We start from the raw sequence: 27,414 nt of genomic DNA, 5'->3' as shown, positions 1-27,414 counted from the left end.
ACGATGCGACGAAACGGAAAGGTGATTGTAATGCGTTCTCTGGAAAATATTTTGGACCAGGACAAATAGTATCCCGTAAGCATGACAATAGTTACTATGTAAAATACCGAACTCCCCGAGGTCAAATAAAGATTGATTCTATAGCGATAGACAGGTTAAAAAAGTATTATCCTCCTCCAGAAGGACTGCCTAAAAATTTACGTAAATTAGAAACATCTGAGTTTGATGTAGTAGGAGAGGGAGTACCGGATAAAAATCTCCAAGAAGTGGATAAGGTAAATTCCTTCTTGATGGAATTCCAAGATCCAGATAACGAAACGCAATTAGAATCGTTGTTTATAAGGAAAGTTGTTTTCATGTCCGATCTACCATCTTGGGATCAGGTGGGTCCGAAAACAAGTTCAGTGGAAGGTTTGGAGAGACCTAAGTTTGCCATCAACCACGACATTAATAAGAAAGTTGCGCTTTATTACGGTTCAATCACGACGTTAGCTGGTGATTGTATAGTAAACTCGTCTAATTCCTTTCTAGAGCAACGATGAGGCGTGGACGAAGCAATTGAAAGTCTTGCAGGAATGTCGTAAAATTTCCCATCTTTCCCAGGGTAACGTATGCATTACACAGGGTTACAATCTACCCGTGGATTTTGTGATTCATGTTAGCGCACCTGATGATCGAAATCCTAAGAAGTTAAAAATGTGTTACGAAAAAACGTTGCAATTAGCAGTAGACAACGATATAACATCCATTGCGTTCCCCAACGTCTCTACAGGAGTTTTTGGTTTTCCTAAAGAAGATGCTTGTCGCGTTGCTTTACAGACAGTACGTCTTTTCCTGGAAGAACATCTTGACTCTATCGAAAGAATAGTGTTCGTGCAGTATGACAAAGAGAATCAAAAAATCTATGAACAATTATGCACCTCTATTTTCCTATATAAAATAGCTGGAAGAAAAAGTATTAGTATGTTACTGGTTAATTGACTTAAAGCTATCTTAACGCTAGCAATATATTTAGAATATGGGAAAGGATATAGTTATTCATCATCAGTGCTATGCAGTTTTCTTTTGCTCTCGTCATCATATCCGTCTCCTATTATCATTTTTTGGGACAACTTTATTTTAGAAATTTCAGATTCTCCACTTACCTAGAAAAAAAAGAAACATTGAAATAAGTAACGCAATTTAACAATAACATATATACTTAGGCTAGCAGAGATAATAATCAATAGAACATGTGAAAATTCTAAATTTCTCATTATATTTAATTTGTGTTTCAGATAACCTATTTTGTTTTAAGCTGCATTATCTTATCTTTCTCTTTCCCACATGTGACGTCTAACAACACCGAGGTCCAAATAACATCTGGTTTATTTTTCCGTAAACTCCCTAATGTTATTTTGTACCAACACTCTTTACCGATATCTTTTAATTTGACATTTTCCTTTCCGCATGATGTTAAGGTTTCTTCTCTTTTTGAATCTCTGCTTTGCAACAAAAATGACACTCTAGCTCCAGATGTCTGCGAACCTGCGAAAGACCTACATAATCTGCAAGTCCATATTAACGATTATTTTTTAAAGCCTCCAAATCCACGATTTCATCGATTATCAACCAGATCTCCGCATGCACTGCTAGGGTTCATTGGGAAAGCATTGAATTGGTGTTGTGGCGTAGCTGACAGTACATCTATTGATTCGATAAACAAGAAGGAATTTCATTTGGAACAGACAGTACTGGGTTTACAAAAACAATTGTTGAAAAACAATTTATATATTCAGAACACAACTTCAGAATTTTTAAGTTTTCAAGATCAGATACAGGATAATTTTCATAAAATTAGAAACTTTTCGGCAAAAATATTGGATCAAGAACATGATCTGGGAGATCATCTTAATAAGCTTGCAAATCGAGTCCATAAAGAGGTCATTTCGTTCATTCAAGAGTTTTATTCTATTTCAACGCAGTTTGTACAGTTTCTACAAAATTTTAAATATGATCTGACAATTCAGATGTGTACAGATGCTAGGCTGAACCCTAATATTATTCCTTATAAAGTGTTGCACGCACATTTATCTGAATTTCAGAATATCATTTTGACAAATGGATATAACTTAGCCATAGATAAGTCGTTATTGGAGATGTATTATTCAATTAATGTTTTGACTTGTTCAATCACCGACACGTACATTTACCTACAGATGAAAATTCCGATCGTTGAAATAAAGCCTTCGTTTGAGTTATATGATGTGCAGCCACTTCCGTTTGCTGTATACAACCAAACTTGTACCGTTGATATCCAACCTTTAGTTATGGTAGTTCAAGATAAAAAAGATCTTATACCAATAACAGGAACAAGCCTACTTGCTTGTCATTACAGCCAATCAAAGTTATGTAAGATACCTACACACACTGTGACACGATCTCGTTTAATAAACTGTGCTCACGCAGCTTTCGTTGCCAGTACAGTCAGGGAAATATTACACAATTGTGACCATACGTGCTATGATTCGAAAGAGGCACAGATTATAGACATTGGATCGCATGAGTTTGTTTTAACACACCCGCCAGAATTTCTAACTTTGAAGATTAGAGAAAATGTGTCAACTATTCGAGTTCCAGAAGAAGCCAGATTATACGGAGCCCTTAAAATTCGAATACCATGCAATACTAAATTAATTGTGGAGAGAAATCTTTTCGTCAGATCGGATTTTCCGTGTCTCGACAATGATCTTACAGAACCTGTATTTCTACATCTTTTTCCGAGCCAGCTAGTCTCTAATGATCTGATGCTATTACGATCTACGTATAAAGGGAATGAATTTTTTAATGTTTCATGTTTACTTAACGATGTTTGGAGTTCTTCGATCCGACATATGAATATATCAGCATTTACGATAATTGACCAGACGCCCATTAAGATGCCTATCTATAAGCATGAGTATTTTATACCAGGAATTATTATTATTTGGAATATCATCATCACTCTTCTACTTAGTTATTTCCTAAGGGAACATGGGATTTTCAATTTTATATGGTTTTGTAGAAAATGTAGTGCGTCTACGGAATTTTCTTTGCAAGAGTTGAGCTACTTTTTAGACATTGTGCAAACCGTTATTGCAATTGTAAGTCTAATTTTGCTCTATAGAGTAATGAAAAGTTTAATGAAAAAAATTGATGATGATACGCCACTGCAGATGAAGAGTTTTGAAAATATATGTAACGAGAGGTCTGAAGAAAGAGATCAAGAACCTGAAGTGACCCCAGAAAAGTTCACCACTTCGAGCAGAAATGAGGATGCACATTCAGTGTCAGAATTGAGTTTACCTCCTCCTCCGGAAAAATTGATAGTTAGTGACGGAAGTTTTGGTACAGAGATCATAGTGCCGCCTTCTACCGTCTTGGAATTAACGAATTCTAACGTAAAATCTTCGTATATTTCCAACTATATAGTGTATTCTTAAAAGTGGATACGGAAACTGAGATGTCGAGCAATTCACGCATTTTGTGAAACAGCATCTAGAAGAAGATATTAGAACGTATATACGCACGACCATATAAAATTGAGAATCATTACCGCACATACCAATTTTTATGAATTTAGAGACCTTCTGCCTCCCCCCAACTTTTATTTCCAACGTAATTTTACTAACACAATCGAGTATTCGGCGATAAAACCCAATCCAACCTCTAGTTACCTTAAGTTCAAAACCTAATCAGGAAATGGGTTAGGTTTATGTTGGAAATAATGATGCCCCCCCCCCGAAATTAGAGTTTTGTCATTATTATAAATAGTTGTATGATTTAAGAGTTTGGGCACTACGTTTATCGTTTTACTTATGTGTATTTATATCTGCTCGAGTTTTTCTCTTCTTTTTCTACTCCCTCCCCCCTTCCTAGATCCTACCTACATTAGTTTACCGGTTCTTGTATTTAGCCTTGCACTTTCATGGTCGTCGCCATCTTTAAGCCCATAATACCTTGCGTTTACTGGCATCAACGCTCAGCCGCCATTTTAGAAATTTTTTTCGTTTTTTCCCACCATTAAATTTTTGTTTTTCTCTCTCTTTTTACCCACCACACTTCTGCTGTATATTTTGATGACTCTTCCCCGTTATATTTCAATCACCCTGTACCAAATGAACCCTAATTTTAAATCTGAACATTTCAAATTTCCATCCCCCTCATGGTCCTACTCACATCCATAACCTCCTTATTTTTAACAATTATACCCCTTCAACCCTCACAGTACGCAGCTTGTTTGAAGCCAAGAAGATTCCACAGCTTTAAGAAGTGATGAAGAGGACACTAATTCTTCTCCATATTGCAATTTGGATGGACCCGAACCAAGAACTTTTCAATATGACAACACTTAGCATCAGACCCCCCCCCCCACCAGTTTTAACTATAATCTTCAGATTTCTCACCTGATTCATCAGCCAAGACGTCACCTATACGCCCCTTGGACAACTTTCTATTTCTCTCTTCATCAATAACAAAATACAAACACGAAATATACGAAAATAAACGAAAAAATATCATTGTTCCTCCATTCTAAGAAGATGGTCTTTCCGTCAAGATGGCTGCTAGCGTCATCTTTTCCCCCCTCCCTCTCAGACAATGGATGTCAAGAAGTTTGATTAGTGCTGCCAACTTGTGGCCACCTTGCCAGTGATTCTTCTCAAACTACAAGGCCACGTACATTCCCAGCATTGCGTTATTTTCAGAACACTGACCCAGTGAAGATGCTCAATTCTGCTAACCAAGGTGTTATTCAAGTTCACTCAACATCTACACGTGCTTTTCCATATGTTTTTGTTGACATCAAGTGTCATTAGCTACATTGGAAACATAGAATGTTATTCAGTGCTTTATGTGTTTATGTGCAGTGTTTGGTGAATGATTTATTGATTATCTTCGTTTTCTTTTGCGTGTGATTTATTTATTTTTTTAATGAGATACTGAAGAACAGATATTCAGTCTCCTTTTTTTTCTTGTTTTTGTTTGTTGCTACAGTGCACTTCATGTATTTTATTTTTCGTATAGTGATGTTAATCAAAACAATATATACAGTCAATTATCAAAATAATGGTTACGACGATGCGTGTTTTCTTTAAAACCGCATGTCTAAGTTTAGCGGTGGGAGTGTGAAGAGACTAATATTTATTGACTTTCGTTGATCTCGCACAAAATCATTTATTCTTTAAGACTTATCTTCGGTGTTGTGAGATTTTTCTTATATTTTTCTTTTCTTCCTAATAACATAAAGCTATCTCTTATGTGTCGAAGAACGCTAGTTATTCGGATGTCTTAGTTTATGAAATTCATGTATGTCTGAGAATTTAGTCTACGTTTCTCTTCCGTAATTTTGTGTTTTCGTGGCTAAATCGTGGAAGTGTTTGTTTATGTTATATAATGTATTATGTCAATGTGTATTTTATGTAATAAAGCTGAGAGAGCTACTTTCCGAACTATCTGTCCATCTCTGACGTCATGAGTACCTGTTGGGACGAAAACATCTCATCTACACGTGTCTGGAGTCAGCAGGATTACCAGAAGATCTTTGTCTTTAAATACTCCCTCCATCCCGGAAATAGGGAGTCACACGGAGCCTTCGAAGTCACACGGAACCTTTGGAGTCGCTTGGAGACATTGGAGTTGGTTATCGAGGTCTTTAGTCGCGAAGTTATCGGAGTCGGTCCGGGGAGTGCACGGCAGACAATCGGGCACTTCGGGAGTAATTTGGAAAACAAACCAAACAGTTTATAATTCGGTTTTCGACATATTGAACACCAGACGAACAACAGGAGGAAGCCCAGCAGAGAAGATGAAGCTACAGGTACTGTGACGTCAGATTTCTTTCTTTCTCTTCCTTACCTCTCACCTACCTACAATCTCTCTCTCCAAAAAAGCTAAAATTCACATTTTTATTTCTTTTAAAATCAGACGGGTGTCGTCCGGTCCCAGGACTCGTTCTACCCTTGAGAAACATCCCAAGAATCTTACTTTGACGACACAGCTTTCTTTGAAAATACTTTTCAAATTAAGCACCCGTAAAAGTAGTATGCTTAATTCAGGATACATATTTGCTAAATATTTCCTTTTCCCACAAAATGGTCTTAATATCCACATGCTACCGCAGTGTCCAGGTTACATCCACGGACCTAAACACACTTATTTGGATGACAACGTCGCAACGCACCCATTGCTAAATCCATAACAGATCGGAACAACTAAGAGGTACATATACGTACAAGCGCATAGCATGGATCTTGTTAAAAGGTGAGCATGGATAAGTGTTTTGTCTCTCTCTTTGATACATATACATATTCATATAGCGTGTCGGGTGTGAGAGTGAGAAAGCTTAATGTTAACCTTCTTGACGATCTGTTAACATGCGTTTCGTTAATAACCGTTAAAATTATGGTTATTTTAATAGCAACAGTGTTCTAAATTTGATTTCAGGTTGAGTCAGAATTTACACAAAAATATACTCCCATGGAATTACTCTTACAGGATCACCGAAATAGATAGCCTGCTGGGTTATTTTTATCTCAAAATTACAAAATCTTTCCGTAATAATTTACTTTTCTTCCGCAAATATGGAGTCCAGCAGTAGGTTTGGGCATGGAAATGTAGGAAGAATTCGCACTATACACAGCGCACTCAAAATAAAATATTCAATTTTTAAAGTTAAAAAATACAGAGGAAAGTATCTGATTAATATCTAACAGAACAAATAAATGCTTTAATTTTTCATGTATGATTGTTTGGCAAACTACTTAATCTCTCTAGAAAATGATGTAGCCGGTAAATGAAAACTAGCGCGTCGTAAGAGGGCACATTCTTGGGTGTCCCAACCCCATGATTAAAGCACTCTATAAGTACATTGAATCTTCGCTGGACGTATTAAGGCATATGTATGCTGTGTGTGTTGTGTCTTCTTATTCATGCCAATTACCTGTTTAATTTCAATTATAACTATATTGGTGAATGTGTATGTGTAACTGAGTGTGCAGGGATTAATGACATTATTGATGTCTTAATAAGTGATTTTTTATTTTAGTTCCGTTGGTGAAGACAGTCAGTTGAAAATTACAAAACAAAAAAAAACCTTTAGTGGATCTTTTTGATATTTAAATGTTTACCATACTTTTGACTTGATAGAATGTTTAGACCAAAGAAAGGTAAGGTTCATTTGTAGGGCAAAAATTGTGAAGCAAGTGGACATAATAACCAAAATTGAAGTAAATTTTGTACAGTCAATCACGTAAATACAGTCACCTCTGTCAATTATAAATTACATCGAATCCAAACATTCATAATTATACAATCACGCTTTGCCTGCACGTGAGGAAGAATTACACGTATTATCCATGTTTAAGGCTTTGTTTTGTAGTAGATATTCCTTGAAGAGTAAATCCAAAACAAGGGCGTATACGCTTTTTTCTTTGTTTGTGAAAGATTTGTAAAATGTTGTTGAGTAATGCTTAACAGTGGTTTAGCTACTGAACGTATTCTAGAGTTAATATAATACAAATATAATACCGTGTAAAAATCAAAGATCTGATTGCTGAAGTACATTTTACAATGTTTCTACAAGTGCTGCTCCATTGGTATCCACTTTTTATGTAGCCTTTATTGTAGACTTCAAAATTTTGATTGACATTTTTGTTTCCACAGTTACGCTGGTATTACTAGCTGTGTTTTACTGCTACAGACGTCGGATGTAGGCAAAATTAGAGGTGTCTCTTAAGGGAAAAAAATTCGGTAAAACCAAAAGGTTTCTAGTTTGGAACTAAGGAAACAAAACCAACCTCTTCTACTGAATACATGTTGTATATTGTTATAATAAAATGTAGGTTTAATGGATGAGTTCGACACGAGAAAACCTTATTTTCTTCGACATGATTTCCCTTATGAGCTCCCTTTAGTTTGGACATTCGACATCCGTTCACATCTACAGTCAAACACACACATATTGTCCAACATCTAGTGGACGTCCCTCCATATACGCATGAATCTTCCAGTGGACGGAAAATTTTCGACAAAAGATTTACCTCTATTAAGGTTCACATCGATGACAAGTGAACGTCTGTAAACGTAGACATCGATGTCTCCATGATATATAATGAACATTTTACGTCCGCAATGTCCCTCACTGACCTACTTGCTCTCCAAAAAGCGGACATGTAATGGAAGTTGCATGGGGTACTATTAAGATCTATACAAACGTTCAGTGGACATGCTCTTAGTGTTCTATTAAGGTACACTATATGTTCATGGTGAAGTATCAATGGACGCTCACTTTCTCATTCACGCAAGACCTACGTAAGATGTTGGTTTCTCTTACATTGAGACGACCTCAGTCAGCCAAATTCCTTGATCATATTTGGAAGTGCCTGTGTTGTGTGGGTGTTTTGGAAAATTTGAATTGGCAAGAAAATTTTATAAACTCATGGCATTTGAGCTTTATAAACTTCATGTTTTAATATCTTTCTCATTTTTTGTTCTTTTCCAACATTTTTCTCCACACTGCTTGGATACATCAGCTTTCTCATTAGTGTGTGCTAACATATGATTTGCCAAATTGAACTTAAACTAAATCCATTTTCGCACACTGAGCCTTTTGTTCTGTGTTAATTAACGCGTTCTGCCCAACGTTAACTTTGCACAAATCCTTTCACATACTTTTTAGCATGAGAGCTTCTTTATGGCAAAGTGGTTACCGTAGGTACTTTGGTGTGAAAAATCCCGGGTTGGATTCCCGGCGGCAGCTCGTGGTTTGGATAACACGCTAATAAGAAGGCCCATATAGTCTCTCGAACGAGACGTTGAACTAAAAACCAACTCCAAACTCTTCGCATGAATGAGAATTTCATCTATTTGTATCAACGTTTGTACAAAAAAAGCAGTTTAACCAAATCACACACACAGTCTTGTCGTGTACAAGGTTCTTAAGTGTGTGCTAAGATATGTTTAGTCAAGTCTCAACGTGGGTTAAATGTCCGATACCTACATGTATTAACATGTGTGCAGCTAAACATGAACATCAACTAAATTCCTTAGCACACTCTTGGCATGTGAAGTTTCTCACTTGTATGGTTTAATGTGTAGCTAAACTTGAACGCTAAATTTGTTTCCACACTCTTAGCACGTGTGTAGCTTTTTACCTGTATGTATTAACATATGTCTAGCTAAATTTGAACGTCTACCAAAATTCTTACCACACTCCTGGCATTTCTGAGGTTTTACACCTGTATGTACTGACTTGTGTGCAGTTAAATTTAAGCGCTGTATAAATTTCTCACCACACTCCTGGCATTTGTGAGGTTTTTTTACCTGTATGTAATAACATGTGTGCAGTTAAATTTGAGCGCTGTATAAATTTCTTACCACACTCTACGCATGTGTGAGGTTTTTCACCTATATGGATTAATATATGTCTAAGTAAACTTGAGCGGTGACTAAATCTGTTTCCACACTCACTGCATGTGTGAGATTTTTCACCTTTATGGATTAATATATGTCTAAGTAAACTTGAACGGTGACTAAATCTGTTTCCACACTCACTGCATGTGTGAGATTTTTCACCAGTATGTATAGACATGTGTGCATTTAAAGCTGAGTGCTTTCTAAATTTCTTACCACACTCTTCGCATATGTGAGGTTTTTCACCTGTATGTATTAACATGTGTTTAGACAAATATGAACGTTGACCAAAATTCTTACCACACTCTTGGCATTTGAGAGATTTTTCACCTGTATGTATTGACATGTGTGCAGTTAAATTTGAGCGCTGTATAAATTTCTTACCACACTCTTCGCATATGTGAGGTTTTTCACCTGTATGTATTAACATGTGTTCAGACAAATATGAACGTTGACCAAAATTCTTACCACACTCTTGGCATTTGAGGGATTTTTCACCTGTATGTATTGACATGTGTGCAGTTAAATTTGAGCGCTGTCTAAATTTCTTACCACACTCTAAGCATGTGTGAGGTTTTTCACCTTTATGGATTAATATATGTCTAAGTAAACTTGAACGGTGACTAAATCTGTTTCCACACTCACTGCATGTGTGAGATTTTTCACCAGTATGTATTAACATGTGTGTATTTAAAGTTGAGTGCTGTCTAAATTTCTTACCACACTCTTCGCATATGTGAGATTTTTCACCAGTATGTATTGACTTGTGTGCATTTAAAGCTGATTGCTGTCTAAATTTCTTACCACACTCTACGCATGTGTGAGGTTTTTCACCTTTATGGATTAATATATGTCTAAGTAAACCCGAACGGTGACTAAATCTGTTTCCACACTCACTGCATGTGTGAGATTTTTCACCAGTATGTATTGACATGTGTGCAGTTAAATTTGAGCGCTGTATAAATTTCTTACCACACTCTTCGCATTTCAGATTCTTTAAACCTGTATGTATGCCCATACGTATAACCGAATTTGAAGAGTCAATTAATCCCTTTAAATACTCTTGGTTCTTGTGGGATTGTTCACCGGTATGTATTAACGCGTTCCTTGTCATAATTGAATTTCGACAAAATACTTTATCACACTTTAGGTAAGGAAAATGTTTAACACTGTCATGTGTTAACGTATGCCTTGCTACATGTGACCTAGTAGTTCCTGGGTTAAACTTCTTGCAAGAATGAGATTTTTCAACTGTGGAGAGAGTATGTGTATGGACCCTATAACAAATTCAGTAAACTAGAGAGTGGAAATCTAGGTACACTATATGGAACAACAAAAAACAAAGAAATGCAAAAGTTTGCATCTAAAATAGAGCAACAAAAATATTGCATTTCTAACGTGAGACTTTTCAAGGTAATCATAAGTTTTACAAGGGCGAAAGTGTAAAACCTCGTAACTAATCAAAACCAAAATTTCAGGAGCAATAAAACTGTTGTGCTTTAACATTATCTTATATGCGATACCAGGTTTTAAAAGTTAGTGCAACCAAAATCTAAACTTTATAAAAACTGGAGATACGAGGTTTTGCTTTTTCGCCTGATAAACTTATCTATAATACTATATAATATTACATAAAATCTTGTAGATATTAAGAGAAGAGAACTATTGAGGGTTTTCAGTATCATTTCAACTCTCCAAACCAAAGGATGTCCTTTCCTTTACTATCTCAAATCGAATCTACATTTATCTATGAGTTATCGGGATTTAACTCAAATACATACTAACATACATACGTTACACCATGGAATGAACATCTGATTATTACAGGTGAAAATGGTGGTACACTCACTGACAGTGATTGTGTACTATATCATTAACTTTTGTGGTAGAAAATTTAGTAATTGGGAGAGATTTTTGCAATTACAGCTACCAAAAACTGTTCGTATTATGACAAAAAAAGAAAACAAGACTATAACCATTTTTAAAATTTTGAATAAGATATGGCATTCCAAAAAGTATACTAATCTCTAGTAGTGCTTCTAAAATCATTTGAATGCTCTGAAATATTAAATATTAATCCTATTACAATCTTTAAGTCTATGGATATTCATCTAAGTGAATAAGCACTCTTTTTAAATAAAAACTTTTGACAATGCTACACCGTGAATATTAAGAAAATGAAAGAAGCTTGGTGTACATTTAATTATAAAAGAAAGGCAGCTCTACTTTTTGAAATAAGTTAGCTCATATGTTGAGTACGTACCTTTAACTGAGTTTTTATCATGTTACGGAAGTGAGAAGGAGAATCAAGAAATATACGTCAAAAATATCATCTCATATATCTCTCTTTTAAAGAAGGAAAATTTAACATAAGCTTTTCGTTTAAAATAAACGCAAAACAAATGCAAAGGTGTATGGGAAAATGCTATATTTAAGATTGAGAAGAAAAACATTCAGCATAATAATTATCAGTAATTACAGTTGAGATACAGCTTGTCTGCTATGATTTCAGGAAACGGATGAATAGCTTGAAAGAATAATTTACACAGATGAACACTCTGTCTTCCCCTTTTTATACTTTCTATTGTATTTTCACGTTACTATCATTAGAATCAAAGCTCTATGAGTAACAGAACACTTTTCAATTGTACGCCAAAAGCAAAGTATCTGACAAGTGAATTATGTTACGAAGGTGAAATTTACAACATACGAAGTCCGACAATAAACTAATAAGAAAATTTTTTCATCTTCTGCTGACACCGCTCCAGTGTGAAACCGTCCCCTAGCGTGTGCCCATGGGCCTTTTCCAATAGGGCAGCATGTGTCACGCACGAAGAATTTTTCATTGTGAAGTTAGAAGTTAAGGGGTGCGATCGTGTGTTGGACCCCCGTCACAACAACGGAAGCACGTTATACTGACCAGTGCAACGCAATCTCCTTCTGTATGAAACTTGGTGAGATTGCCTCAATAACGTACCGAAAGATTCAGCAAGGCTTTGGAAATAAATTGTTATCAATGGCAGGGGTGTACAAAATGTTTGTTGGTACAAAATGTTTGCAGAAGGCAGAACAGAAATCGAAGATGAACATCGAAGTAGGCGACTCAAAACTATATGAATGGAAGAGAGCACAGAGAGAGGGAACTTCTCCGACTGGATAGACGATTAACCTTGAAAATGATTGCGGATGAACTGAACATAAATCAAGAAAATGTGCGTCTGATATTAACTAACTCCCACAAGTTCCCTCACCCCGTTTGTAGTGGCGGTTTAAGTTTGCAGGGACGCCAGCATCAGCTAAAAAAGAAATTCTTCTTACGTTATTGTCGGACCTCGTAGTTAAGGTATTTACTTAAATCCAGTGGGCAAGTGTTATTGTTTTTAAGGAACGAAAACGGGAAACTTCCGTAGTTTCCGTAATACATAAAATTACCATATGGTTTAAATTCGAGGGCTAATTGTAAACCACAATAATTTTTTCTCCCCAGGTATTCCAGCTGGAATGGTGGAATTGGATGTCGATAGAGTTTGGAATTTGCGCTAAAGAGATTTCCTTCTTTTCCTATGTAGCTCTAGCGACAGAAACTTGTACAACGAAACAAGTATGGGATCCTGTTACTGTCCTCCACATGTGAAAAGAAGCCAGTTATGATTATATTTCAATGAATCAAGGGGCAGAAACCAAGAGAAAATTACTGTAACATGCGTACCGTATATGGGGACGATTGTATGAACTGTTGCAATGTTTCCATTCATTGTGCATTCCGGCACGCTCCGGGTACCCGTTACACCTTCAACACCGCAGATTATCCGCGCCATCCAGCCAGTAATCCTTAATGACCGTCGTGTACCTGCGAAACTTATCGCAGAAATTAAACATTTCATATGCTGTAGTGTACGACCTTGCTAGGGACACGTTGCAATTCCGTAAAGTTGATGCTCGCTAGGTGCTTAAGGACCTGAAAGATAACCAAGAAGGTCAGCGAATGATGACATGCTTGGATCACCCAACGCGTTATGCCATATGTAAGCAATCGTCAATGGTGATATGTCTGGGGCATAATATTAGACGCCCGAGACCAAGGTCTTTATGGAGTGGAAACATACTGGTTCCCAACACGAAAAAAACTAAACGTGATTCAATTTGCGAGAAAAGTTCTTGTGAGAGTGTTCTGGGACGTTTGTAGTTTTATTGGGGAATTTGTTAAACACGGGACCACTGTAAATGCTGCAGCGTAAATTAAAATTTGGTTAATATTGCGGCGCGCCAGGTGCGACAAACGCCGCTACAATAAGGCCGACAACGTCAAACTTCATCATTACTGCCATTCCACACGTCTCTTTGGTCTCACACTTTCACAGCAGTTTGGTCTCATGAAGAAATTCCTCACTGGCCAATATTTTGAGACAGATGCGAAAGTGAAAACAGCAGTCTGCACATTCTATACTCGAGTTTCACGAACTAGGCATCTTGAAACTGGTGTCACGGTGATATTAACGTATAGAGAAAGTTGGTGACTGTAGAAAAGTGGATCAAATACTTGACTTTATTAGTGCTTTGTTTTATTGCGCGTTACTTTCCGATCTGCCCTCCTAATAGAATGTATTTCACAGATATCCATTACACATCATCTGATGGAGTTTAGTGATCGCAGCTTTGCCAGCATGTATAAAAAAATTAGGATATCTACATTTCCGTTGGAATATAATGAAAAATAATTCAGCCGTGAACCCATACACCTTAAACACAACATATAGAGTAGTTTCGGTATTATAACATGTGAAACATCTTCAACTACAGGTCTCGTAGCACAAAATTAAAAAAAAAATCAGGCAAACAAAGTATTTTCATTATTTTTCATCTAAATAACGCAATTTCCCGTTTATTTATATGAACTGGCAAAATCTGTCACAGAATCACAATTTCTTCCTGAGTAAATCTAGTTCAAATTGCCGGTTTTGTTCGCGAGTTAATACACAAAAATGTTCACCGAAGAACAATTTGTGTAAATTTTTTCTGCAGTACTTCTACTTATTTTTAAGGGTTCATACATGGTATAACCTTTTTAAACACACGATAAAGGGATTGAAAATTATGATACAATAATCTTAATGTTGTGATGAACACTTAACATATATAAATATGTAAAAGGCCGAAACTAGAAAAGAAGTACACATTTAAAATAAAAATTTAAAACATATCTTATTTCGAGGCTTCACCAACGGATTCCGAAGAAAGTACACATTACACTTATATTTCCTTAGTTAAAGTTTTTTTTTTCTTTGTAGAAATTTGTCTTGAAACTGGTCAATATTTCAATCCAGCCAAAAGTAAGATTGGGAAAATGCAACGATCCTGAGCCAGGGTACAACAACCATACCCTGGTACAATAACCAAAGTTGAAGTTAACCATTGGTTTTTTGGACATACTGTTCTAAAAGTGCCACCCTCGCTATCAGGTGTTTGTTTCGCTGGCTACAAGCAAAGAACTTGTTGTGCATACGTTCAGGAAAGTTTGAATGAAGATCTAAAGATTTAAGTATTTCCAACAGACCCGAGTTCCATTACAAGTTTTGATAGTAATTTTTGCTGTGTAATATTTCCTGCATATGTGAAAAGTGAAGAAAATGCAATATACTCTTTATCTTTAAAATTTAGTACACATCGGTAATATAAAAAACACAGACACCCTGTAATTAAGCGGTCCCGTAGGCTCATGGCGTCAGAAAAAAGAATTCTCCTGGATATAATCTACGATTAAACCAAGCTACCCTGGATTCCTAACACGCACTTTCATAGGTTCCTGTTGTATAACATACTCTTGTCGCTTCTGACCTACAAACCCGTCAACATAATTTTATACTTTCAGAAGAATATTACAATTCCCATGCATATTTCTATCGCAAACAAAGTGAATCTACTACCTTAGACAAATTTGATTGCATTACTTTGTAAATATATGTGATATCTTTCATTTGAAAATTTCAACTATACATTTAGCGACGTGAACCTTCATTTAGTTCACATAACGTTAAGTAACTTACTCAAAATTTTGTTTTGAAAATTCGTAGGTCTTCTTTCCTGCATGTTATTAACCATCTATATAATACAATATATTGCACAATGTAATTTTATTCAGCTCAATTAAAGGCTGTATAGTTGGGTAAATTATCTTTCTTTGAACGTAGAATTGCATGTGCAATATTTACAGTTGATATATCTTGTGAATCTGGTCAACAGACAGTATCTCCTTTCTACTCGATTGCAAGTAATGTTTAGAGGCCATATGTTAAAAATACAACTGTAGCTGTGTGATAGGTCTATACAAATACTACATTTATCTCCATGATTGCATCAACTATCACTTACATAAGTTATTATCCATCCAAAGGAAATTTCTTCTATAACACATCACTGGTATTTTGCTTTAGAATTTTACAAGCGAATATTGGTAACACACACATGAATAAAATTCATAGAACGGGACGAAAGTTTACAGATATAATTACACATGTACTAGCGAATATATCATTGCATACCAAAAAAGTGTGACCCAAATTTGAATCGAACTCACGAACTTACACTTGTAAGTCCGGTGCTTTATCGCAAGTTGCTGCAGAGTCGTTCTCACGGTATGATTACCGTCATACTAGAGGCCGTCGAACTCTTCAGCATGGCTCAATTGACACGTCAGAACAACTCTGCATAAGGCCCAATAATTTTAGCTTTTATTTATAAGATATTTAGCAGAATGATAGAAGCAGACAAATTATTGCGTACATATGAAAATGAGGAAATAAAAAGCTCTTTAAAAAACTCTCAGAAATATTTTGTTTACAGTAAGAAAACTACAAATGATCAAGTTAAACGAGTTTGTAAAATGCTTTTAATTGATTGAATAAGTGATAGGAATGTTAGCGAATGTGTGAAATATACAAGGTAAATGTCGAAATAGTAAGAATGTGGGTGGGTAACACATATATCATTGTCTTAACAACGAATTAAATATCGTTGCTTTACTTTAGGACACTAGTTGAAATAACAATAACTGGTGGCACTGGAGGAAATAAGGTGAAGGAGCTACATCTTCCTTCACAATTCGCACGTCTGCCACAAATCTGTTTCACTACTCGAATTTTTTCATCTATGACTAGGAGTCAACCTAATGACATATATTACACGAGATATCAGTACCAATACACAAGTTAAACAAGTGAATATAGTTTTGAAGTGTCAAACTAAGACTTCCAAACTAAGCGAATTCAATATTCAGACTGGAGGAAATACATCTCTAAATACTGGTTGCAATAGAGAACAGGGCCAAAGATAGTGTTTGTTCCTTGGACACGGATTCCATGTATAGAAGGCGTTAGTCTCCTTTACTCTATTAATTCTATGCAGATAAATGTTGAAAACTATCGTTAATTTGAATCATTTCCAATTTGAATAGAGGGTGGAGGGGTGAGATAAAAGCTACACTTGGGACAGCAAAAAGTTCGCAAAAACTTCCTCTACATCTTTTCGAGCTTTTCTCGATGAAAATCTGACACCACATGTATTAATAAATTCAACCACTTCTGGTTTCGATACGCTGCTCCGGGGTGTAAGGTTTTATATAAGAAGCAGAAGTTATATCCATTCCAAGTATAATTTATCGACATCTATTATCATTTGGGTTCTATTATAACCTTTGAAACCAGAAATGCACAATTTCAACCTCTTTCGGTTTCATCTTAGAGTAGAGAATTCTTGTCAAACTAAATGAATTAAAACTCATATCGATATGTTTTATCGATTTTGCTCTACAGATGTAAGTGTTAAACTGGTAATAATGGTAAGCATGAAACAATTTCTGTTTAGGAACAGCGTTGTCGATAGTTAGGCAAACTTGTTCTGAGACGTTGAAAATGGCTGAAATCATTTTAAAGAAAATAATTGCACTCTATCAGATACAATGTTTGTTTCATGTCAATAAAAGTTGAAACTAGAAACTGGTAATTTTAAACACTTATGGTTTGAATAGAGCTTCAACGGGAAAACGTAAAGTTTTTCGACCAGCAAACTCGACTCGGAAAACACATCCCTATTTTTTTAGCGTTTTGGATCTACGGAAATCAGTGTTCAAACCGCAATGGTAAATCTAAGACTTCTGTTTTTAATATAGTGCAGTAAATAGTCACGTTGAACCGTTTGAAGAAAATACTTCTCCTTATCTATTACCGTGTTTGTTGTGTAAAGGAAAATGTTGAAACCACACATCGTTATTTCTAATCACTTCTTGTTTGAATAGAATCTCAACGGAGGAATTGGACATGTTTTTTAAATGTCAAATCGATTGCAAGAAACTGCAAGTTAATATCTTTTAGCGCTTTTGCTGTAAGAAAATCAGTTCTGAAATTGGACGTAATTGTAAATGTGATCAACTTCCCATTTTAAAATTCTTTAAGTTTTATGTTCTACGTTTCCGCCGGCTAGACTAAAGGAGACAGTGATGATTAGAAATGAAAGAGATTGTGGAATTATAGCAGAGGCAGAGGCACAGTTCAGAAATTAGAGGTGGAATTATATGAGATTCGAAACCAGAAGAAACAATTTTCAAATTTCAGATTCGAAAAAATTTTAAGAAACGAAAAAAAAATCCTTGATTTTACAATATATTTTCTACTAAAGCATACAAGAAACATTTCTATAAAATGCAGAGTGTGATTGATTCACTGTGAAGGGATCACAAAAATATTTATTTCACTCCTATAATAAAAGTAAAATATGGCAGAAAGTACATACGATTAAAAGCTACAGAGAGAATAATCCGCATAATGTGAAAAGACTTTTGAAACGAAACAGATAAGAAAATGATTGTTTTGTATCTAGGGTCATTCTCACGCCCAAAATTTAGAAAAAAAAACAACACATAATTCATTTTGCTCATCTAGTAAGTCATACCTGGCCTCAGGTTCCATTTTCTTGAGTTAGAAGCAAAAGAAAAATGAAATATTGTAGATGGTTGAAGCTCAAAATATACTTGAAATAGAGCAGTCGGGAAATTTTTCGTGGCCTGTACTAGGGATCTTTTACGTTTCTTAAATTCCCAAAAATGATGTTAATTTACGTCACTCACCGAAAAAAATGTAAGGATCTCAATTTGAACCATCCGTAGTTACACAAGACGAAAAGCAGCACTTTAGATGCTCAACCGTCCAACAAGATTATATACAACGATCCAGGATTTTCTCATAGCTTGCCAGTAGAGTTAGCATGATGTCAAATATGTACTTCGACGTTGGGTTCCAATAAGGTGCAAACAAGATATTCTAATCCCGTATGTGTTTGATATAGAACGAACTAAACTCTCTTTGTAACTTGTAACTAAGTACATTCTTATATTTTTCTCAATTACGGAAAGGTAAAGCTGGAAATTTACTACACTTATCTCATAAAAATTACAAGATAAAAAATTATACATTTCGCACTTTTAAGTAGAATGGTTCCGATTAAAAACTACAAGTCCAGAAAACGTTACGAAAAAGTTACCAATCATTCTATTTGAAGTCTTATCGAACTTCGAATTTGTAACGGTAGCTTTTCTGCTTCTAAGCGCAAAAGATAATTAGAAATTTTCTTATACCTATTACCTGGGTGAAAAAAAAAACAAAAGATTTCCTATAATTTTAACCAATCTACTGTAAAAATGTCATTAGGTAACAGCAACGAAAATCTTTCCTTTTTTCTATTTTCCATTTCTTCTAAATTTTGACCTGTTATTTACGCCAATATGACAAACTATCATGGAAGTGTTTCATTTTAAATACTCAAATTGACACTTCAAGAATGAAATAAATTGATCTTTTTTTTTTTTTTTAGAATTTGGAAAAGTGTAAGAATGCATAGGTATTACGCATGAAAAAATTACCAATAGTTCTACTATATACACGTCTAGAATTCTGAACAACTAATGGCGGATATTCTCTTTTAATATAGGGTACAATTTGAAATCACGTCAATTTTGTTAGACCAATGAAATGGGCTAACATCTTTTCTAGAATCTATAGGAGTGTAAATATCGACCTAGATATGTCACGAACTATTTCCTAGCTTTTCTCCTTGAAACAAGTTTCAAAACATTACGGATCATTGGCGACATTCTCAATATTAAAGAGCGAGAGTATTTCTGAAATTTGTTCTTCATATCAGTAAATAAACCGCATGCTGTGTTTTCCTTAATTACTCAACGAGTACGATTATCAATATAAATTTACAATTACATTTCTTGTGTGCTTTATTGCAAAAACCAATTTAAAATAAATAATTTTTATTGCAGTTGGTTATTGTGAACGACATTAAGTTCTGTTCCATAATCCCCAGTTGAAACACCAGCAGTTGCATGAAAAATTTTTTATAACAACTGACGAAAATAAATACAGGGGAGTAAAATTTTTGCGTTATCCGTGTCTGATTCGGTAAAATTACAATTCACTATTAATAATAACAATAATAAATATTATATTTATTATTATTATAAATGAACAAAATAAATATCGATCTGCAAATTGAGATTGTTCTTGACTTACTTTGGGCTTAGTGTTACTGAATCTATCACCGATTAGTTTAGTGACCTCCGAAACAATGGACTCGACACGGACAGCTGCCCTTTTCGATTATTTCCATATCTCCCCCCATTCCAAACCCAAGGGTGTCTCTCAACTTGAAAGTACTCTTCTCCTGATTCGTAATTTACATGTGTATTTCAATACAGTGATTGAAATCAGACTACGAACCGAGTTCCATGTCCCACATGTGATTGATTAGTTTTATATATATATATATATATATATATATATATATATATATATATATATATATATATATATATATATATATATATATATAAAATAGGAGTGTGTGCAAATTTTGAACCAACATTACTTTGATGTTTCCTTCTCTCCAGTTAAAGTTTAAAACCAAACATTTATATAAAGGCTACGATTTCTTCCAAATTATGATGTTTTAGATATAACTACTTTAAAATTTTCAAACTCTACTCTGTGAATTTCTATACCAGAGGAATTAACACGCAAGCATTCACTTTTTACAGATTAACTGTAAAATTCACAGAATTGTAAACAATATATAACAAATTCGGGCAAGTTTTAATTTGACTCAGACAGTGCAACCGATTTCTCTGACCTGGTTCCCGGAGCAGATTTGAAATTACATTCCATTCGCTCCACAAGATCGTGACGTAACGCCGTGCGGTATTATCATGGTGGTAAACGTGGGATGATTTTACAGCTGCGTAGCTTCTAACTCCCTTCAAACGCTCAGTTAATTCGTAACATACGTAATTAACTTTTTTGTTAACCGTTTAGGTACCATTGTTCCCTTTTGGAAACAGGAAATTTTCAGTGCTCTAGCGGTGTATATTTTCTATATTTCTGCCCGACATTGAGTGGTATTATAAACGAATCAACTGTTAATTATTTTACTTGCCTTAATTTCACAACAAAGTATATTAAATAGTTTCTTTCGATTTTTTTTACAATTGAAGTTTTCGTGCTTTTTACAACAGGTTGCAATACTGCGTACTTACGACGTAATATAGAAGTTGGTAAGAATGTTTGTAGCCAGTTGAGAGTTCAATGTGAGTACTTTTTTGTAGTGTGAGTGAACGTGCGTCTGAGACCATCGTTTTTTATTGTGCAACTGAAATACTTTAATGTTCCCATTTGGTAACATCGGTACGTAGCGAGTTAGTTTGAATATATGTTGTCTAAAATCGCAAAATGGCAAGGAAATTTCTTACGCTGGATGAAATAGTAGACACGTTAGACACTTTGTGTTTTTGATAATGAGGAAACGGATGTTTCCATTCTCCCTCCAGATGAAACAGATGACATATCAGACGAGGAACACATAAATGAAGACAAAATTAGTTCCTGTTATGAATAACGACGTACGTGGTGAGTTGATAGTGGCATTGAATAATGACATCTAACGCAAATGAGCTCCAAAATATACCATCAACTTAATGATCTAAAAATAAAGGGAAAGAGTGTGTGCCTAAGTGGAAAAATGTTGCGAAAAATAGCCTCAATCCCATTTCCTGTTTAGCAGAAAAACTTGTGGTTTCTCATCCTCAGCTTGATGTTAGTTCTCTGATAGATATTTTCTTCAAGATCTTGCCTTCATCATACATCGAGCACCTTGTTCAAATGTCTAATTTGTACGCACAGCAGAAGTGAGCTCCACACATAAAAATATCATATGAACAATCACTACAATTTTTTGGTTTATTACTTCTCAGTGGGTATCATGTTCTCCTTCTGAGGGGTCCTACTGGAGTACAGCAGACGACCTATAACCGATTGTGTCATCCGTAATGCAAAGAGCCCGTTTCGAACAAAGAAATATTTCCATATTGTTGACAATTCTAACTTACCAAGAGGTGGCAAATTTGGGAAAATAAGACCTATATGCGATGAACTACAGAACTTGCAGCAGTTTGCTATCTTTCACCAATCTCTGAGCATTGCTGAAAACATGGTTCCGTACTATGGGCATCACACCTGCAAAATGTTTATTAGAGGAAAACCAATCCGTTTTGGTAACCAAATAAGGTTTTTATGTTCTTCTATTGGTTATCTATACGCAATGGATCTCTATGGTGCAAAAGACAATAGGACTGATAACGTTAATAAGAATATCCTATTAGCAACGAGTTATTCGTAGTCTCACATCAATCATAAAAAATAATGACCAGCACGAAAACTTTTTCTATAATTTCTTCATGTCTTTTGATGTTCCTTTAGAATTAGGAGGAAAAGGCAATCGAGCAACAAGGACAGTAAAAGATAATCGTCTTCAACAGTGTCCTCTGACTCCACAGAAAAACTTGCTAAGGACGAAAGAGGAAAGTTTGCCGTCAAAAGTGATGGTAATGTGTGGTTTGTAAGGTGGAATCACAGTGCGGTTGTAACTGTTGGATCAAACTGTTTTACACACTTGCCACTAGGATCAGTGAGGAGATACTCTCGTGTACATAAGAAAAAGGTTCCAATTAGTCGACCATTCGTTATTCAAAAGTACAATGAAAGAATGGGAGGAGTTGACGTTCTGGATCGTCTTCTCGCAACGTACAGACCCAAACTCAGATCCAAGGAATGGTGGTGGAATATTTTCAACAATGCGTTCAATTTAGCCGTTGTTACTTCTTGGAAATTGCATTGCGAATTCTACACAAACAACGAATTCACGCATCTACAGTTTTTGACGGAAGTTACCATGTGTCTTCTTCGCATTGGAAACATGAAAACAATTAGGCCAGGTCCAAGATCGCATATCACTATCGAAGCTCGAAAATCTGATACCCATTACATTGTAGATGCATCACGAAAACGCTGAGTAGTGCGCAAATCTAATACAAAAAAAAATGTGTTTTCTGTGTCAAAAGAGGTTACATAGTACCATGGGTTGTAAACATCTTTTCAAAGACTTGAATAAAGAGTGTTAGTTATGCTCAGCAAAACTCATGACTAGCATCGAACTGAAAAAACATTTTTTTCCGAATATACGTTTTTCAATTTCCTAAAAAGGACTAGATAGATACAGTTTACAAAAAACACTAATAAATACATGTACATATACTAAGAGTAAGTCAATAGCAAGAATAGTAAATATATATCTAAAATAAAAGCTTGTAGGTACGCAAGTGTACTCATACGTAAAAACATCGAGCCCTCCAACATGTATTTAGCCTAATATCTACCACAAATGTAACAAGAAAAGAAATGTTAGACACATTTGAATTTGACCTGTGTAAAAACAATGTCTTGTTCTACTTCTAAGTATTTGTATATATATATATATATATATATATATATATATATATGTAATGTGTAGGGAAGATACGCAATTCGTATTTTGTATATGTATATATATGCGTGTGTTTGTGTAATGAAGTCATAGAAACGTAGTCTGTATGAAATTCATTAATGTAATTAATTAATAAAATAATTAGAGAAAGTATTGTGAAAGTAAAACTAAGACGTGAATTCTGCAAACGCCAGGTACCATTATTCTCAAAATGGACAATCTCGTTAGAAAATCTTGGCATGTAGTACGCGACAAATCAAAACAGAAATTTAACTAGGGGTGAAAAAAGGACAGAAATTGGAAATTTTGAAGAATTCGCACCGGTGGATACATGTCCGGTCCTTAAATGGTTAATGAATTTTCGTCCGAAAAGTGGACTATATACCACGTGAAAGCATTAAAGACACAAACAGTTCCAACAACTGACTAAGGCAGAAACAGTTCCAGGAAGTGACTGAACCCATAAGAACCGATTGAAGTCACTGCCCGAGTCAAAGTAAAATCTTGACTCAATTCGAAATAATATTTTAATAGACTAGTACATAGATATCGTAAATATGTTGTGTTTTTACTTGTAAGATGCCTACCTTCATAAAAATAAATTAATCAAGATCGAACCTGTTATGCGCTGATTCACAAACAAAGTAGATAGTAATCATTGTAAGTGAATTGAAGTAAAAAAGTAAATGTTGCGTTACTAGAGAAATGTCCGAGACTAAAGGTATCAACATAATTGCAAAATTTTCGTTAGTAACGTACTATATTGGAACACAAATATGTAAGCAGTGGTATCTTATTGGAATGTTTCATATAACATCTTTACTAGCGTACAAATACACAATTCAGCATGAAGAATAATACACTTTATGCCATATACATTGTTTCGTCCTATCCTTTTTTCACATGTAAATTGACCTTTGGTAACGCGCCTGTTTCCTAACGACGCAACACTTCGCTACCTCTCCGGCCAACATGCAAACTACCACAATTTGATTCGTGACTTTTACATAATAATTCTTACTGTGTATGTGCACTGGAGTGCTATAATGTGAAAGTATATGCATGAATGCAACTCCGTCTCCCAAAAATCATTGTTGAAAATAAAAACAGCCGACTTTCAGAAAATCAAGTAAAATAAGCAATGAATTTAGGCAACTGATTCTAGATTACTGGTCCCCCTTCCCATTCAGTAGTAACAAAGACAGAAAACAACGTGCCCTGCAGGGCTCTAACCCGCCTTTACTTGCTAACGCTCGCTCGGCAATACTGTGTAAATTAAATATATATACTTTAGTACAGAAAGAAACAAACCCACCTACTAACCTATATGGGGGACCAGTAATCTAGAACCTTCCCATGAATTTATGTAAACATTTTTCATTAAATATCCACCTATTATTAGTTAGACTTATATCTTATGTTTTATTAATGCCCATGGAAGATCTTCGGAAAACTGGCGTATTCGAGATAATTTGGGGATAAAGCTACAAACATCTATACGTTTGGTCCGGTATAAAAAATATCACGTTTGAATGTCGGAAATTTTCAGATCCCATTCAGCCACGGAAGTTTTCTCTTAAACAAGCCTCTATATATGGAACACTATCGCAAAGTACCCATATCAACAATATCTACAAGAATTGTCTTGAAATGTGTATTCAATAATTAGGTAATCATTCCTTCATTAAGATGGGTGCACCCAATTGTGTTTCCGGGTACAAATAGTCTATGTGGACCGCGCCACTTCCAAACTGTTGATTATTAATTTACGTTCGACGTAGGCCTATTTCCCGTATTTATTTCTCGAAAAGTATTGCTTACAACTATAAAATGTCGAACCCATGTAACTGTATAATCAATCTGAACCACTTAGTGTGTATAGAATTTAACATTACCTTTTTGGCCAAACTGAATTTGAACTACTTGTCGTTAATTGCTTATAGTCATCACAGTAAGAAGCGCAAGTATCTTCAACCTCTACTTTTCTTAGTGTTTCTATATTATTTTCAAAGGCAGGATCTTTTACTCCAAATTCAGATTTCACCGTATCAAGGTTTAATTTAACATCCGAAGAATACACAGCAACATCTTTCTCTCTTGTTTGCTCTCCTTCGGTTGTAGATAATATTAGTTCTTTGCTATCAGTTATTTCGTACGTCCATCCTTTCCCTTCGAGTGGATCTTCCTGAGGAAAACCATAATCAATTTCTTCTTTGCACAAAAATTCCACCTTAACAGACGCTTCACCAGCCATTATGGCTACAAATTTAATACGAAATCGCAACTGTGCTTGATACTTCCATATTATTTTATGCTGTCAGTGTTAATGAAATGACTTACAAGAACGTTCATAGAAGCAATTTTATACTTGCAATCAAACATGCAATCAGATCTTTAAAAATTACAGAATAATTACTCTTTTTAATCAAAACGTTTGAAGAACTTCGTTGTTTGCTTCCAAAAGCCTATCAGTGTTGGTAAGTTTCCCTTACAAAATTTCCCTTTCCTCACACAAAATTTTTCCTATTTGTTGAGTGCCTAATTACTATGAAAGAACTTATACATGATATGATTAATTTAGCATGGAAACATCGACTAAAGTCGTTTCATTCATTTCTTGCTTCTATTTTTTTCACTTTTTCCTTAACATTTTTTTTATACAAAAGTTCAAGAATATCCAGCCAACAACGGGGACAAATTACGCTAATATACCGTAAGACGTGGTTACTTTACACATCAGGCATTACTTTGAACAAAATATGAAAAGAGTTGCACAGTCCTCTATCGGCAAAACCATGAACAGAAATGTGGAAGTATCAACTGGCAATGTAAGATAGAACATCTAACCGTATTTTGACTAGAATGTAAAAGGGTAATATAAGTTCTAATTACCGAAGGTTTTTATTTATTTATTTATTTTTTAGAGGTATTGGAAGCAGTCACTGTAAAGGCCGCCAAAATTTGAAAGATTTCACGTATAAGATTTTCCGTCAAAGTTAAGTCAATTTCGTGGAATACTTTGTTACTGTATGTGGTTCGTGTCCAGCAGTTCCCTAGGGAGCCTTGGGCAATTACAACAGTCCGGGATTCGATCCTCTGGGCCTTATGAAGTGTCGTTTTGATGTCTTATTAACACCATATTATGGGTTTGCCTAACGAATGATTATCAAAATTGTATTCAGAGTCTCTGAATAGGACGTAGTATTGGAGGAAGTTAATCAAATATGATTAATTAATCTAGAGTAGAGACAAATCTTTTACCCATGGTTTAGGGTTACACAATATTTCGTATTTCGTAATTCATGTATTTTCATTTTTACAGACTACGCATGCGCTTATCTACTTTTCCGTAGTTGCCACATTTATTTTACTCACCGATGCATAGGGGTTCTATAAGTAATTCATACTCAAATCATCATTCTAGTTGTACTCAAAGAAGACTCTGAATACCAAAAAGTGCACCTTCCTTAGAAAATATTTAGTATGCTTACTAACTAATCTGTGACTAACCTTCGGCTAACGAATTCTCTCTGAATACCGCCCTCTATGTTTTGTGCGTCTCCTTTAACTTTAATAACAGTTCGGATCGTTTACCAAAGCTAACCATATAGCCACTGGACAACTCGGTTGAGAGTTCGGGTCAGAACGTTCTGGGTAATCGACATAAAAGCTGATTCTAATTGTATTCTCAATGCCGATGGAATTTAATAATGTGAAAATTATTATGTTGCGTAGGCATTAGTTATCTATGCTGGAAAGGAAATAAAATTAGGTTATTTCTTAAAATTAGAAAATATAAATTTATATTATGATAATTATTTTGGTAAAGGATATGCAAGATTTTGCTTTTCACTTTAATAAACAACACTAAAATTGCACAAACACATACTACTTTACATTTTGGCACTTTGATTTGAATAACTGAATATGGTAGTAGAATTTAACACTTGGCCCGCTTATTCTTATTGCAATCGCGGAAGACGCGGTAGTTGCGGGTTACCGGTTGTATTTCGCTACATCGTTATTTTCTACAATTTCACACTGGCACTTTAAACTCGCTCTGATGCTTAAGTAAAATAATTTTGGTGATTCCAAGTGGGATGTCCTGAAGGTTGC

The 27,414-nt window shown here is 35.1% G+C and overlaps 1 protein-coding gene across 2 annotated transcripts; it reads right to left on the bottom strand.

Annotated features, from left to right (window-relative positions):
* Positions 1-6,746: 6,746 nt before the first annotated feature.
* On the bottom strand, positions 6,747-25,758 carry LOC145694433 (uncharacterized). 2 transcript variants are annotated; one of them, XM_081770641.1, is made up of 2 exons: positions 25,194-25,758; positions 6,747-10,706 (listed from the first exon to the last, which is right to left on the bottom strand). In XM_081770641.1, exons 1-2 carry the CDS (start codon positions 25,550-25,552, stop codon positions 9,305-9,307), a joined length of 1,761 nt encoding a protein of 586 aa, XP_081626767.1. In that variant the 5' UTR covers positions 25,553-25,758; the 3' UTR covers positions 6,747-9,304. The 2 variants fall into 2 exon arrangements, with proteins under 2 accessions (XP_081626767.1, XP_081626768.1); XM_081770642.1 differs by having other exon boundaries at positions 10,549-10,680.
* Positions 25,759-27,414: the final 1,656 nt, after the last annotated feature.

The sequence above is a fragment of the Thermobia domestica genome, chromosome 9 (genome assembly GCF_964235325.1).
Source record: "Thermobia domestica chromosome 9, izTheDome1.hap1.1, whole genome shotgun sequence".
Taxonomy (NCBI): domain Eukaryota; kingdom Metazoa; phylum Arthropoda; class Insecta; order Zygentoma; family Lepismatidae; genus Thermobia; species Thermobia domestica.
Note: the sequence above shows the minus strand (reverse complement) of the source record. Positions and strands in the feature narration are given on the sequence as shown.

Coding starts and splice junctions, on each gene's coding strand:
- LOC145694433 (XM_081770641.1), bottom strand. CDS start 25,552: ATGGCTGGTGAAGCGTCTGTTAAGGTGGAATTTTTGTGCAAAGAAGAA. Junction 10,707..25,193: donor AATTCAGTTTGGCCAAAAAG/GTAATGTTAAAT, acceptor AATTTGTTATAG/GGTCCATACACATACTCTCT.